Source organism: Etheostoma cragini, chromosome 6 (assembly GCF_013103735.1).
Source record: "Etheostoma cragini isolate CJK2018 chromosome 6, CSU_Ecrag_1.0, whole genome shotgun sequence".
Lineage (NCBI taxonomy): Eukaryota > Metazoa > Chordata > Actinopteri > Perciformes > Percidae > Etheostoma > Etheostoma cragini.
Genome location: NC_048412.1, coordinates 6,807,093 through 6,822,656, shown reverse-complemented (window position 1 = coordinate 6,822,656; position 15,564 = coordinate 6,807,093). Strand labels below are relative to the sequence as shown.

Here is a 15,564-nt window from a genome sequence, read left to right as displayed (position 1 = left end):
GATACAACCAACCAATGTATAAACCGAGTCTTGTTGATGCCGATGTGTCCCATATTATGCTCAAGTTTTTTTGTTTTTTTTTTACATAGTGCCAAATCAAAACAGAAGTTATGTCATAACAGTTTTCTAATAGGGCATGTCTGGACCATACTCTTTAATTTACTGATGTCTTGAACATTCCCCCATGAGCAACAAAGGCAGGCAAAAACTCGCTCTTACAGTTATAGTGTGTAGGTTCTGTCACTTCCAAGAGAAATTCTAAGTAATGAAAACAAAACTGTCGGCACATCCACATATACAAGCTTTACGTAACCGGAAACCACCCCCACCCGTCCTCCATGCAGTTGCTCGTAGCCAAGGAGGACACGAAGGATTAAAAAAACATGGACTCTTCAGAGGAGGTGATTACCTTTGTTCGATTACACTATACACTATTATCTGAACACAGCCATACTGAGAAAATGTTGTGGTGCTGTTAGTCTTAACTAGCTTTGTAGCAACTCAGTTCGCAATGGCTTGAATGTAACAGATGTTCATTAATATAAAAAAATCTACGCACTTAAGTTTTAATGAGAAGAACAACATGTGGGGGAGATGGTTTGCCGTTCATCTGCACAAAGGATTTATTTCACAGTAATAACTTTAGTTGTTAGCTATGCTGTGTGTGAAGCACAGATATCGCTGTTCAGAATGTTGTTCAGAATATCTTGCAAAGCTTGTCTCCAAATGGATTATGCTTGAACCTGGCATTTCATCTGGTTTACCTGGGTGTTGTCCAGTGCTCCCACTATACCAAAACTAAGCAGCATGTAAGTAAGGTTGCAAATACTGGGGGCTGGGTTGGTGATAGTCCTTGTTGAATGCCACAGGCTGTGGCTGAGTAATGTGAAAAGTTACGTTTACGCCCCGATGTCCAAGCATTGGGGGCAACTCAGGGTTCAGTGTGTTGCCCAAGGACACTTCAACATGGGACTGCAGAGCCAGGGATTGTACTACCAACAAATAAGTGTCTACAAATGAGTAGGGAAACCCACAACACTAGTAAAAGTCCCCATTTTGTGGCTATAGACATACAGTGTCCACAAACCCAAAAAATTGGTTTGTATTATTATTTTTTTCCACTTACTTAAAAAAAAAAAAAAAAAAAAAAGTATTTTGCAAGGGACACATTGGAAAGTGTAAAACAAGGTTTCTGCCATCTGCAATTTTTTTAAAGGATCCATTAAACTTGATTTGATTTTAATAGATATTTTTGCAGTGTAAAACTATTCTGGTCAATTTCCTCTGGCGGACATTCCATGTAATTGTGACACTGTTTTTAAATACATCTGCTTTAAGCTAATACCGGCTAACATATTGGTCCGGACGATTTATTGGTCTAGCTCTAAATTCAGCCACTAACAATACGTATCATGTAAATCATCTGCTTGTGTTGACTTAAGTGAGACCTGAAACATTGAAAGACTCACAAGAGTGTGCTGCGTGTTAAGTATTTTTCACGTGGGGGATCATTTAAAAGACACACAGAGGACACACAGAGAGTCCTAGATTTATAGTTAGATTACATCTGATCTTAAACTGCAACATGAATGAACACTTACCAGTCTTCATTAACTACTTCAATGAGGTACTGTTTCACAAACAGCATTACAACCTATAGGGATCTGGGAACTCACATTACTCCAAAAACTCTAAGGGATGAGGCTGTATGACTTAGTTGCAGGGAATATTCTGACAGAGCAGTAACTCTCTCTTCTAATCTTCAGCCGCCCTTTGATGTCTACCTTGCATTGGGATCAGAAGAAAGCACTGACAATGAAAAATGATCCATCCTATCTTTCCACCAATATTTTCAAATACTTACAGTACTCTACATATTAAGGAGGGGAAACCTGCCTCTCAGGACAAAAGGAGCAGGTGGTCGAGACACAACACTGGTTCAGGACGGGAGGGCAGCTGATGAAGTAAAGGTGCTGACACACCAAAGAGATCGTTGCTCCTCGGCTAACCTCGTCGGCTTCTTTTCGGCCGTTTGTGTTGGAGTAATTGGTGAGAAGAAACCTTCTGGTTGAAGCTATTGACATTTCTCATCTTCATCTCATCTGATCAACCCGACACACATTGGGCTGACAAAAAAATATTCCTTCTTAAAAAACACTGAGGATCAAACTAATGGAATACCATTTTCTCCAAAAGAGGGCAACCAGACTACCTGTGTAAGCTTATTTATTTCAACATAAACATGTATTTAAAACAACTACATAGCTACAGATTACAAAATAAACTACTAAAATATTGCCCTTCCGTAAAACTGAATATGATGACCGTAGACCTCGCTTCCTTTCTCATCTGCACCCTGGATGGTGCTAGACTAATTAGGTTTGTCTATTGTCAGCGTAAATTTCACGTTTCCCATTCATTTCAATGTGAGCAGCCATGCAATGTACTCTGGTAGCGTCGCAGGTCGTTGAGTCGCTGTCTCTCCATTTGCATAAAGTTAAATCCAGCCAACTCAAAAGCTGACAAATCTTTTAAACTGAACGTTGTCGATCTAAAATGAAGACAGATTCAGCAACTGTGTGGCCTATTACTCGCTTGAAATGTTTACAGAAACATGTTTCGGTGAACAATTTTTGTAAAATAAGAGATAGTATTCTAACCGAGCTGCCATTAGATCAGTTTTGAAATTTGGGAGGAGTCAAACCCACTTGACGAATGTCCAATCATCCGCAGCCATCGCGGTTCTAGGAGGGTGTAGTCTGTTTTCTTTGCCTGTCATTGGTCAGTGAAGAGAAACTGGTGGCAAGCCCACTAGCATGCAATTCTGGGAAGCGGGGCGAACCTATCCATGACAACAACGCGTGTACCGAGAGAACCGAGCCCCCTTGCAAGCGAGCTAGTTAATAAGCCAGCAGGGCTATAAATTTGTAAAAATAATAAAAAATAACTTTGTCCACACAATCTTGTCACATTATGTAAAGCATATTGCTTTTGGCAGATTAGTGACAACAATGTACGGCTCATTTTCTGTAACAATTCTATCATTAAGGCATGTTGGGTGGAATTAGCGAGCTAGCTGACTACCCAGCAGGCCGCAGCGGGCCGCTCAGTCCCTCCGCTTCCACACCGCAGGGAGACTTCTTTGTGCAGAGAAAGTGTCCCTTGTTTCCATCCCAAGCATGTTCATGCCAATCACCTACTTACAAAAGCTGGACGGAAGCGTCAAAAATCCCACAATATCACTAAAAGGTTTTTATTGTTTTATTTTGTCGATAGAGTTAATGCAATATATAATAGGCCACGCTAACATGTTTGTCAAATAAATAATGATGAAGTAAATATTATCAGAGAATAGAAATAGAAATCAGTTGTTTCCTGCATTAACTTTGCCCAGAGCTGTCGAACGCAATGCACCCTCTGTGTTATTGGCACCTCTGTCGTCATCCTGCTTCGGAGAGCAATACATGTGGTGTAATATGAGCTGAAACAAAACAATCTGCCCAATAGCAGTAGTCATTTTTGTCGCCTAGAACATGAACGAATAATTTTTAGATTCTGTATGACAGTAAAAAAAGAGAAATTCATAAATAACATTAAGACCTTCAGTGATTAAGTCTCGTTGATGGGGTGGAATTCCCCCAGAGTTTTATCTCACCTTTGGGGAAGAACTGGGGCAATACTTTTTAGCCATGGTTCATAAAGCTGTTGAAGTTGGTGCCTTTTTTAATGACATGAATGTCGCCTTGATAGTTGTATTGCTCAAACTCAATAGGGACACCGCTTAATGTGGGAACTATAGACCATTATCTCTCCTCAATGCCGAAATAAAAGTTTTCGCTCGTATACTGGCCTTGCGATTAGAACCCCACGTAACTACGCTAATTAAAAGTGACAAGACAGGCTTTGTGGAATCACAACTTGCTTCTGACAATGTACGGTGTCTGCTTCATGTCATTCATGCTGCCAAGGATATTCCCTCTCCATGTGCAGTATTGAGCCTTGACGCAGAAAAAGCCTTAGAATGGGAATACTTGAGGATGGTTCTACAGCACTTTTTATTGATTTAATTACACTACTATACAATAACCCATCTGCAATGATAAACACGAACAGCATCTTAGCCTCGGCCGATAAGATTTGATCCTCGATCGTCTTTGCTTCTAAAAACTCAGACCATCAACAGATCCATTTCAATATATATTCACGGGACTTATCTCACTCCTAGGAGAAACTTTCTCATGAAACGTTTAACATCTCCAATCTGCACCCTGTGCTCCGATGGACTTATAGGCTCATACATGCATGTGTTGGGAATACAAGGAGGTGAGGCTTTTTTGGGGTGAGGCCTGTACTACTTTATCTAATGTACTAGATGTTACTGTACCATGTTCTCCCGCTGTGCTACTCTTGAATGATACCACCTCACTAAAGATGACATGTTGGAAAATACATATGCTCCTAACAGGCATCACTGCTGCCAAGAAGATGCTGGTTTTACGCTGGAAACCTCCACATACAATCACTACGTCCCAATGGATTAACACATACATAGACATAGCTTATATGGAGCTATTGGTGGCAAGAATGCACAGAGCTGGAGCCGATAGTATTCTAGCGTGGCAAACAATGCCAGGTAAGATTAAGAAATTGCTGTAATCACTACCTGTAAGTACATTTTTTGTTTTGTTAAAACATGCTCTCTCAAGGGGCGGGTGGGGCGGGGGTCACCTCTAGATCTTTTTTATTTTTTTTATTTTTAAATCTATTTAATTTTTTTTAATTTTTTTTATTCTCTCTTTTGTTTGCAATATGCCTGTATTGTTGTCTGAATGATGTACTTGTTTAAATTTAAAAACAAACAGTTCACAAAAAAAGACCTTCAGTCAGTGAGTCTGAACAGTTCAAATGAATCTCATTTCTCACATCTACACAAATGAATATGCGGTATTCATGACTGCTGGTATATAGCCAATACAAGTGGAGTGTGTGTTACCATGGAGATGACCTGGATGCCACGGGGCTGTCTCACCTGGTGGGTAGCCAGTCCTGTCAGGTGGGATGGTGAGGAGGGAGTCAACGATGGCCGCCCTTCGCTGGAGGAGGGTGGAGATCATCTCCAGCCCCTCTGGGCCCAGCAGCTCAAACAGCTGGAGGGAGAGAGTGGAAGGAGGGGGTTGGATATCAGTGGCCACCAAAAACAAATGCAGTCATCTACAGTAGCAGCAAACATACCAGCGTGCACACACACACATTCAAACATGTATACACATCCTATGGCTCACCAATGCTCTCTCAAACACGCTTCTACTGCCAAGACTGTGCACCTGGTAATTACCATCCGCCTGGTACAGAATATGCTCTGTCGCTTAGCCTCCCAAACATAGCCACCTGGCACTTAGCAAGTGACAGAAAAACAACAAGAAAGCCTGTGCACAGCAGCACACAATGTAAACCTTAGTGGAGACAAGGGTTGCACAGACAATCATCAATATTGTTTGTGAGATGGAAGATCAAGTTTGTGCTTTCTAATTGGAAAATAGTAGACCTGAAGGCCTAGTGTATGTAATTTCAAACTGTAAAACAATGCAGTACTTTTTTTCTCCTGTCCTTTCAGGGTTTGTTTTCAGGATGGAGTTGCTCTTTCAGTCTGTCCTCCCGTGGGAAGGCAACAGCCAGCACAGCAGGGAACTAAAACAAGAGACGCACTTTGATGTCAGGTCAGCCATCGTCTTTGTTGGGGTTATCTTTGTTTCCCTCGGCGGTCTCTTTTATATCTGTTCTAAACTTCTATCGGTCCCACTAAATGTGTTTTATTAGAGTTGGGTGTACTGTATGTCAGGAGTGGGTGGGCGGCAGTGGAGAGGGCTGGAGTTTCACCTGATTTCTATTTTTTTTTTTTTATGGACTCATGAATTCTGTCCTTGGAGTGGACTGATTACGTGTGGGTTCCGCTGGGACTGAGAGGCAGAGTTTCTCCTTCAGATGGATTCTTTACAGTCCACCATCCTGCAGGCAAGCTCAGTTCCAAAGAATTAACTGTATAATAACTTCACATCTGCAAAGCTACAGGTCAGGAGTGTAAATGGCTGTGTCCTCTGCTTCTTCATCTGTGAATAAATATTCAGCTCGGGCTGGGCGATATGGAGAAAATCAAATATTATGACATTTTTGACCAAATACCTCAATATCGATACCGCAACGATATTTTAGTGTTGACTAATTGTGCTTTCACAAAATGTTGACACAATGAGATTTTTGATAAGTAATCATCAGTAACATGGAAATGCATAATAATAATAGAACAGTTACAACAGTCTGGTAAAAATGACATCACTTTACTGTCACACAGCCTTACACTTATGCCATATTACGATATCCAAAATCTAAGACGGTATCTTGTCTCATATCACGATATCGATAGAATATCAATATATTGCCCAGCCCTATATTCAGCCTTTCCAACCCAATTTTTCCGCCGGTAAATGGATCAACTAAAGCATTATTTGAATTGAGTCAACTGGGCTGGCCTGTAAGCTGGATCTCTGCTGAGTATAATTCAACATGAACCGCAGACAATTATACACTGCAATTACATTCATGATACGCCGCTCATATATGAATATAACCTAGGATTTAAATCTTGAGTTTTGTTTGTCTTTTTGAAAAAAATGTTTTGGCTTGAATATGAAATCAGGAAAATGTAACTGCAACAAACATTGCTTCTGATATCTCTTATGTGGCTTTGACTTACAACTGAATATAGCTAATACATTAACTTTGAATTACAAACCTACTGTAGATATAAATAGCATATCGCCAGTTAGAAATTAAAATCTGAGATATGATTTTTGGTCCATATTGCTCAGCCCTATGTCCAGATATTCTCTGGGGGGGAAGGACTATAACAGCTGGTTTGCAACACGACAAGCATAGACATTAGTAACACAGTATGTTGAAAGCACTGCATGGACATGTGAATATACAGCCTATGTTCTGATTCAGATTATCCCAAATGTGTTATGCTGCAATGTACACTGTAAAATGTTAGACAGTGTTGGGATGTGCGTTCAAAGTTTACATACATTCCTCAATTAATTTAAGCATGATAGTTTCAAGAGCATGAGACATTTCCAGTACTGAGCTATTTCTTTCCACGTAGTAGCAGAGCAGCACGACCAAAACACTAGATTTTATCTTGCTAATTTCAGGATCTGCAGTGCGCTAATTAAGGCAGTGTGGCAAATCATGGCATTAAAGTAGGGCTGGGCAATTAGGAGAAAATCAGATATTGCCATGATATGTATTATGTAAATTATTATGTAAATTTTTAGTATCATATCACTGTATCGATATAATATTGATGTATTGCCCAGCCCTACTATTACCCTTTCTGGGTAAAAAGTTATATTGGATCTGCAACTGTGCTTTGGTTCTAAATATGAGCATGCTTAATTATGGGGTACTCGAGTACGGGAAAAATCGTAATCAAGACTATTTTTGGTCAATAATGAAATCACGATTATTTAACACAACTGGTTGACTTTGGGAAAGAAGTTGCAATTATTGAGCTTAAAAAAAGTGACTTAAAAACAGTGAAAAAGTTTAACAAATCAACAGTGAAAACACCTAGAGCTGTGAAATTTCCCTTTAAACTTTTTTCATTTACAATAAAAGACAATAAGAGTTTACCTGCAAAAAGTAATGTGCAAAATAATTGTTTTTCCTTGATTATTCTGTTTTTGTGATCAGGAGGAGGCAATAACAATTTCAATTACTGACACAGCACTAGTTTAAAGGTCCCATGACATGGTGCTCTTTGGATGCTTTTATATAGACCTTAGTGGTCCGCAAATACCACATCCGAAGTCTCTTTTATATAGGCCTTAGTGGCCCCCTAATTCCATACCTGAAGTCTCTTTTATATAGGCCTTAGTGGTCCACCAACACCATATCTGAAGCCTCTTGTATATAGACCTTAGTGGTCCCCTAATACCATATCTGAAGCCTCTTGTATATAGACCTTAGTGGTCCCCTAATACCATATCTGAAGTCTCTTTTATATAGACCTTAGTGGTCCCTAATACCATATCTGAATTTTTTTTTTATATACCCCTTAGTGGTCCCCTAATACCATATCTGAAGACTCTTTTATATAGACCTTAGTGGTCCCCTAATACCATATCTGAAGTCTCTTTTATATAAACCTTAGTGGTCCCCTAATACCATATCTGAAGTCTCTTTCCTACAATTCAGCCTTGGTGCAGAATTACAGAGCCAGTCCCACAATGATCTTTCCTCAGTACGTGTCATTTCTGAGTCTGTAGCTTTTGAGGGGAAGAGAGGGGGGGGGGGGGGGCAAGGTGGAGGCTGGAGGTGTGGCCTTGATCAACTGCCAATCTGCTCGTTTGAAAGCCATGATGTCTATCTCTCTCATTGGTTGGCCAAGTTCTTTGGGCGGGCAAAGCAGAGAAAGGGGAGGTATCCCCTTACCTTGCCCATTATGACCTAATAAGGAGCAAGATTCCAGATCAGCCCATCTGAGTTTTCGTTTTCTCAAAGGCAGAGCAGGATACCCAGCAGGATACTCTCTGTTTACACCTATCACCATTTCTAGCAACAGGGGGACTAGGCTGGGGAAACCCATATTAATGTTAAAAAACCTCATGAAGTGAAATATTCATGCCACGTGACCTTTAAGGTAACACGAGGCCAGGAAAAGCAGCCAATGTTTATTTTGTTTTATTAAATAAGACGCCTCCACTTTCTGATGTCACATCTCTAGCTCTATGTAGCTTTGGAACATATTACTTTTAATAACATGAGACTAATTACTTAAATATGCAATGTGAAACTGCCTTCCTCATCTACTTCTGTATGTAGCCAAATGGCTTTCCACTGTACCACCCCCCCACCCAGAACTCAGCGACAACCAAACAATATCAACTAGTGAGGGTCAGCAATGAGAAATAATAATAAGCAAGTTCTCGTCATTGTTATCTTTAATGCTTTATTGGTACGGAGTGCCTTTAAACCTTACAGTTGACTTTGGAGTCACACTGAGGTATAATAGATGGATGTAGAGTCTGTGGGTAGGCGCGCGCGCGCACACACACACACACACACGGCATTCTATATCTAAAGATGTCAGAGGGAGAGTTTGCTTCCAAATGTCAACTACGTGAGAAACATTGGAACTAACTGTATCCAGCTGTTATACAAGTCTTTGCAACTTCTTATTCTCTGGAGGGAGAGAGAGAGAGAGAGAGAGAGAGAGAGAGAGAGAGAGAGAGAGAGAGAGAGAGAGAGAGAGAGAGAGAGAGAGAGAGAGAGAGAGAGATATGCTGCAGAGGAGCAATATGGAAAGTATAAAAGTCTTGGAGTATAAGGGAAACTGAGAATGGAAGTAGGTGAAAATGCACGGGGACAGAGTGATGGAGCACTTTCCTGATTCATTAATAATTAAATGTAAAGGATAGCAAATAACTGCTGGAGGTTTCAAAAGGGTAATACACAACAGAGCCCTAGAGTGATCCTACACCTGACCTTTAGTTTTTATTTCCTTTTTGTCTGTTCTCTTCACTTCACACAGGAAGATGTGAGGTCAGATGAAAACAGGTGTAGCCTTCTTTTAGCTGTACAGGTATACCAGCTCAATGCAATATACAGTTTCCTGGGGTAAAAAACCGACTTCCTCTGAAACAACAAAATACTGTCTTGGTAGCCTTCCTTTTTTGACTCACTAAACACAACACTGTAGAAATGTAATTCGGTGAAACATATTTTTCATCCATTATTTTTCACCAGCAAGCTTTTTTTGTGAGATACTAGTTATCACAGCATTGCCTAACACAAATATGTCCTGTATGAACAACATTATTTAATATATACAGTATATCTGTCATCCCTTCATTTTTCAAAATGCATACACCATTACATTGGTGGAGAGTTATAATCAGTAAATGTAATGCAACTTTTTTTCTGCCACACAGGATCGTTTTGTCATTGAATACATCCCACTTTGCAACACAGTTATAAAACAGAGACCTTATTTATTGACATTGATTGACTTTAACATTAATCAATCCAACACCAAAGATTCTTCTGTACCTTAAACTAATGTTTCCAAAATCGTTTCAGTGGTTCATCAACTTGTTTGAATGAGACATAAGAAAAGTGGTAATGGTAACAGTAATGGACAATTCTGCTTCCAACCCAAGGGGGGACGAAGAGTAAAAGTGCTTTGGAGCCTACTGTAAAGGTGCCGGTTGACAAGTAGCTAATGCTAATGCTAGGTTTAGAACATTAGCTAATTCTTGGTGGGAGACATAGGATTACGACCTCCAACATGCTCAGTTAGTTTTAGTATGATTGTTTTGACCACGGTTCACGACTCTGGGCTAACCCATAAATATTAACTGTATAGATAGACGACTAATCTAATGGTAATTTTTCCAGCTAGCTAGCCTCGTCTGTCTGCCTCAGTCTCCAGGCACTACAAAGCTTTAGTCGTTATGAGAGCCGACAACAGCCTCGGACCGGGGACACATTCACAGTCAGCCCCCAACCAGCTAGCAACCATCCACTATCATTACAGCTCCGGCCACGGGACACATCCACAGTCAGCGCCCCCAGCCAGCTAGGAGCCATCCACTATCATTACAGCTCCGGCCAGGGGACACATCCACAGTCAGCCCCCAACCAGCTAGCAACCATCCACTATCATTACAGCTCCGGCCAGGGGACACATCCACAGTCAGCGCCCCCAGCCAGCTAGGAGCCATCCACTATCATTACAGCTCCGGCCCCGGGACTCATCCACAGTCAGCCCCCAGCCAGCTAGCAACCATCCACTATCGTTACAGCTCCGGCCAGGGGACACATCCACAGTCAGCCCCCCAGCCAGCTAGCAACCATCCACTATCATTACAGCTCCGGCCAGGGGACACATCCACAGTCAGCACCTAGCCAGCTAGCAGCCAGCCCGATCAGCAGTTAACTCCAGTGCTTAGGACGCTAACAGCAGTTTACTGAACTCTAGTCAGAACAGAGGCCATTTGTAACGTTACACCTCCCCCCCTTTGCTTCAGGCAAAACAGGAATATGACACCAAAGGACTTAAAGATGTGGTAGCATTGGATCTGGACAGGAAGGGTAACTCTGGGAGTTGGAAGGAGAGGGTTGCGATTCTGCCTTCTCACTATGCGGCACAGGTTCGGGGAGTGTCACGATTTTGGTTTCACATTGCATATTCTTACAGCCCTACTTTAAACCAATCACAGTCGTCCTGGGCAGTGCTTACTGCCGGACGGAGCAACGGCACCTCTGCAAAATAGTCTCGGGAAGGAACTTGTTTTGATGGAACATGTACGTTAATAAGATTTGTTTAAGTCGTGTTAGAGAAAACTCTGATTGGACAGATGGTCTAGCTAGCTGTCTGAATTTACCTTGCAGAGATCTAAGAAGTGGTTTAACAAAGTCCTCAGACATCCACCGGAGTTTAGAATGCCAACATAGAGAAAGTGGAAGGGGAAAGACATCCGACCGGAAGGAAGGACAACCAGTGGAATTTCCGGCTGGGTACCTGATCTTCAGTCTTAAAAGTTGACATCTGCTTTTATGTGTATATGTTGCTAATAATTCCAAAGGGTCTTTATTACAAATGAAGGTCAAAGTCATGCAGTAAGTTGTTTAAAAAGGTCTGGAGGTAAAGGCCAAGGATTACTTGGTCTAACAGCCAGGAAAAGATAAAGCCAGCCTCTGGATCATACCCAAAAGGCCTTCTGTTGAAGGTCAAGGTTATATAATCAATAGAATTCCCATATATGTAATGTACAATTAGGACAGCTCAAACATCATTTCACAGAAATACCCTATCCCTAAAGTTCTTAACCAGGTCTTTATCAAAAGAAGGGCTGCCCCCTAAACGTTGACAATTCCAAATGATCATTTGAGAAGCCCCAGAATTTCATTTTGTCAGTCATATAATTGGATTTCTTTTTTAACTGTACACAGATTAACAAAGGATAACAGCATGGCAGGCTATACACCTTTACAAACCAAGTATTAGCAGTCAGAAAACTGACCCCACTTTAAAACTAACTGTAATAGAATTACAGAAGTGTGAAGGTAACAGAAGGAAGAAGTCTCATTTCTGTTGGCTGCTCCAATGCTCCAGTGTTATTCATAGTGTTCGCTAAACTACGTTTGAACTAGACCCTGGTGTAGTGTTAATTTCGTCAGACAATACGATACTAAATATGTTCATCAAAGACCTTTTTTCCCATGACTAAGACGAGACGATGACAAGACTGCGGCAATGTCCAAAAATGCTAACTAAAATTAAATGAATATGCATCATTGTTGACAAAAATAGACAAAACTAAAATGTTTCACAAAAAATAAACCTGCCATTAAAGTACCTGTACTCTAAAAATTATAGTGTTTTAAGAATAAGAGCCTTGAGTTGCGTCAATGTGCAACAACGGGGCATTGTGTGTGTGCAGAGAAGGGCTGGCTAACGTTAAAAAATGTTCGATACCAATACAATGACTTTGACACCGGTTCCTGAACGATACTTAAACACCAAATATCATAAAATTAATTTCGACAATGAACATTAATCAACATTTCAGTAAAAGCGCAATTGTTAGCCATGGGAAAAACATGAAAATTCCACACACAAAGACCCTGTCTGGACCAGAGATTTCACCCTTATGTAAGTCTTGTAAGTTCTCTGTCAGGAATTGATTTAAAATGTTATGGTAGTCATGTTTACAGACAAAACAGGAAGAGAGCCGGTGTTAAAATACTCCTAAGAACAATTAATCAAACAGTATCTATAGATTAGATTGTATTTCCCAGTGACACAAACCTCATTCTGCAGCTCATCATCACTCCTGCGGGAGGCCAGCTTTTCAAACAGGGAGGTGCACAGTTCCTCTGGGCTTGATGAGATCATGTTGCCTCCATTCAGATACTTCTCAACTTCTGTTCTAAGGATGGCTCCATCCCCAGAGCTCAGAGATCTCCCTGAGCTGGACACCTCTCCCTCACGGACACCCTTCCTCCCACTCTGCTGGTTGTTGAGGAAGTTGATGAAGTCCAGACTCACATCCTCCTCATCAATGCCCGAGCACGGCAGGTCCTCCAGTGGGTCCAGTGTGTAGCAGTCATACGAGAAGACAATGTTGCGTCCGAAAGTAGAGCCGCGTTGAGGGTTGTGACGGGAGCACAGGGTCTGGATAAAGTTCTCGACTCGGGATTCTCCGAGTGGAGCCACCAGCCGAGCCACACAGACACAGGAGGCTTCAGCAGCAGATGATGGAAAGGGGCCGAACATCTGTTTAATGGCCCGAGTCTCCTCTGTGCCCACATGGTCTTTGTTGTGGAAGGTCTCAAACAGAAAGACAGCAGCACTTTCAAAGGCTGCCTGACCCTGATCCGCACCCACTGTAAAACAAAACACAACATATTTACAATGAAGAACAGAAGAGATCGGATAGCTTCTCGGAACTAGTACAAGTGAACAAAAGACGGTGCTCTTTGGTAGGGGGCATAACAAATCCATCAATGAAGAACCAAGGGCATTGTATTTAAGAAAAATTGTTTTAAAATGACTTTTATTGATCTGGCACATTCTAGTCTGTCTGTATCCATGACCTTCCACTTCCAAGATTGCTCCGTTGCAGCCGAAAATTTTGCTGAATGTCTATTTTTATGGCCAGATGTCCGTTACCTCCCTCTTACTTTGTGTTGGCGTTCTAAACGCCGGTGGATTTCTGAGGACTATGGTTAACGGCTCCTCAGATCTCTGTGGGGTAAATCCAGACAGCTAGCTAGACTATCTCTCGAATAAGAGTATTCTGTTGCAACAACTTTTGAATTTACACACGTTCCACCAAAACAAGTTCCTTACCAAGGCTATTTTGCAGCGGCACCAGGGCCCGGTGATTGGTTTAAAGAATTGGCAATAAACCAGTGCATTTTTTTTAACCAAGGAATGTTGTGTGGGGCCTTCCTTGTGACTTATTCTCAACCGTTCCCTAATCCAGAATGTTGGTATGACACAGATCCCTGGCCCTGCAGTCCTAAGTCGAAGTGTTCTTCAACATCGGGGCTGAACACCAAGTTGTGCTGTGCATTGGTGTGTAAATGTGTGTGAGTGTTTATCTGATGAGCAGGTGGCACCTTGTGTGGCAGCCTCGGCCAGTGTATAAATGTGTGTGAATGGTGAATGGTTCCTGTACTATATAAAAAGGTGCTTTGAGTAGTTGTTAAGTCTAGAAAAGCGCTATATAAAAACAGTCCATTTACATTTTTACATTTCTAAGGGTAATACTGTTGACCAATTTAACACATTTGTTGTGAACAAAATGAGAAATGAGTAAAAAGTTATCTTTGAATATTAGGACAAAAAGTGTTATTTTTTTGTCAACATGCAAGACAGATGAATGGATAAATTAACTCATTGCTGTTTCAAAGTCTCATTCAATGGCATGCATCTGTTGAATCTCACTGTAGCTCCTTATTAGTGAAGCAGAATCGACTGCTGCCCAAAAGTATCTTGTGTCAAGAAATTGATTAGCTGCTTGACAATGATGGACAAGCTCAGACATGGAAACAAGGCCAAGCGACTCAACTATGCACAAAAACATACAAACTGGGGTGCGGAAAAATGGCGGCAGGTACTCTGGAATGATGGGTCAAAATTTTAAATATTTGGCTCTAGCAGAGGGCAGTTTGTTCGCAAAAGGGCTGGAGAGTGCCACAATTATGAGGGTCTGCAGGCAACAGTGAAGCATAGTGGAGGCTCTATGCAAATTTGGGCCTGCATTTCTGAAAATGGTGTTGGAGATTTGATCAGGATTCATGGTGTTCTCAATACTGAGAAATACAGGCAGATACTCATCCATCATGCAATACCATCAGGGAAGCGAATCATTGGCCCCAAATTTATTCTGCAGCAGGACAACGACCCCAAGGTAATTAAGAACTATCTTCAGTGTACAGAAGACTATGAAGTCCTGGGATTGATGGTATGGCCCCCACAGAGCCCTGATCTCAACATCATCAAGTGTGTCTTGGATTACATGAAGAGTATATTAATTTGAAGAAACCTACATCCACAGGAGAACTGTGGTTTGTTCCCCAAGATGTTTGGAACAACCTACCAGCCGGTAAGGCAAAGGGTGGTCACACCAAATATTGATTGGATTTAGATTCCTCTTCTGTTCGTTTAGTGCATTTTGTTAATTGAGGAAAGTAAACTATTAACACTTCCATTTTTTAAAGCATTCTTAGTTTACAGCATTTGTTCATACCTGCCTAAAACGTTTGCACAGTACTGTGTGTGTGTGAGGAAAATAAGTATTTGAACACCCTGCTATTTTGCAAGTTCTCCCACTTAGAATTCATGGAGGGGTCTGAAATTGTCATGTCCACTCTGCGAGACATAATCTAAAAATGAAAAAATCCATAAATTACAATGTTCAGTGGTGTGAAAAAGTGTTTGCCCCCTTCCTCATTTCCTGTTCCTTTGCATGTTTGTCACACTTAAGTGTTTCG

General features: G+C 41.2%; 1 protein-coding gene across 3 annotated transcripts in view; it reads right to left on the bottom strand.

The window, feature by feature from the left end:
- The window catches only part of ascc3 (activating signal cointegrator 1 complex subunit 3), a 178,514-nt gene that overhangs the window by 147,179 nt on the left and 15,771 nt on the right, over positions 1-15,564 (bottom strand). For all 3 annotated transcript variants that reach the window (XR_004656892.1, XM_034873475.1, XM_034873474.1), the window contains exons 4-5: positions 12,872-13,449; positions 5,030-5,147 (exon numbers count right to left, since the gene is read on the bottom strand). Coding sequence is in view for 2 of the 3 variants with exons in the window: in XM_034873475.1 (XP_034729366.1) it covers positions 5,030-5,147; positions 12,872-13,449 (696 nt within the window). In the remaining variant the exon portion in view is untranslated. The remainder of the gene's footprint in view (positions 1-5,029; positions 5,148-12,871; positions 13,450-15,564) is intronic.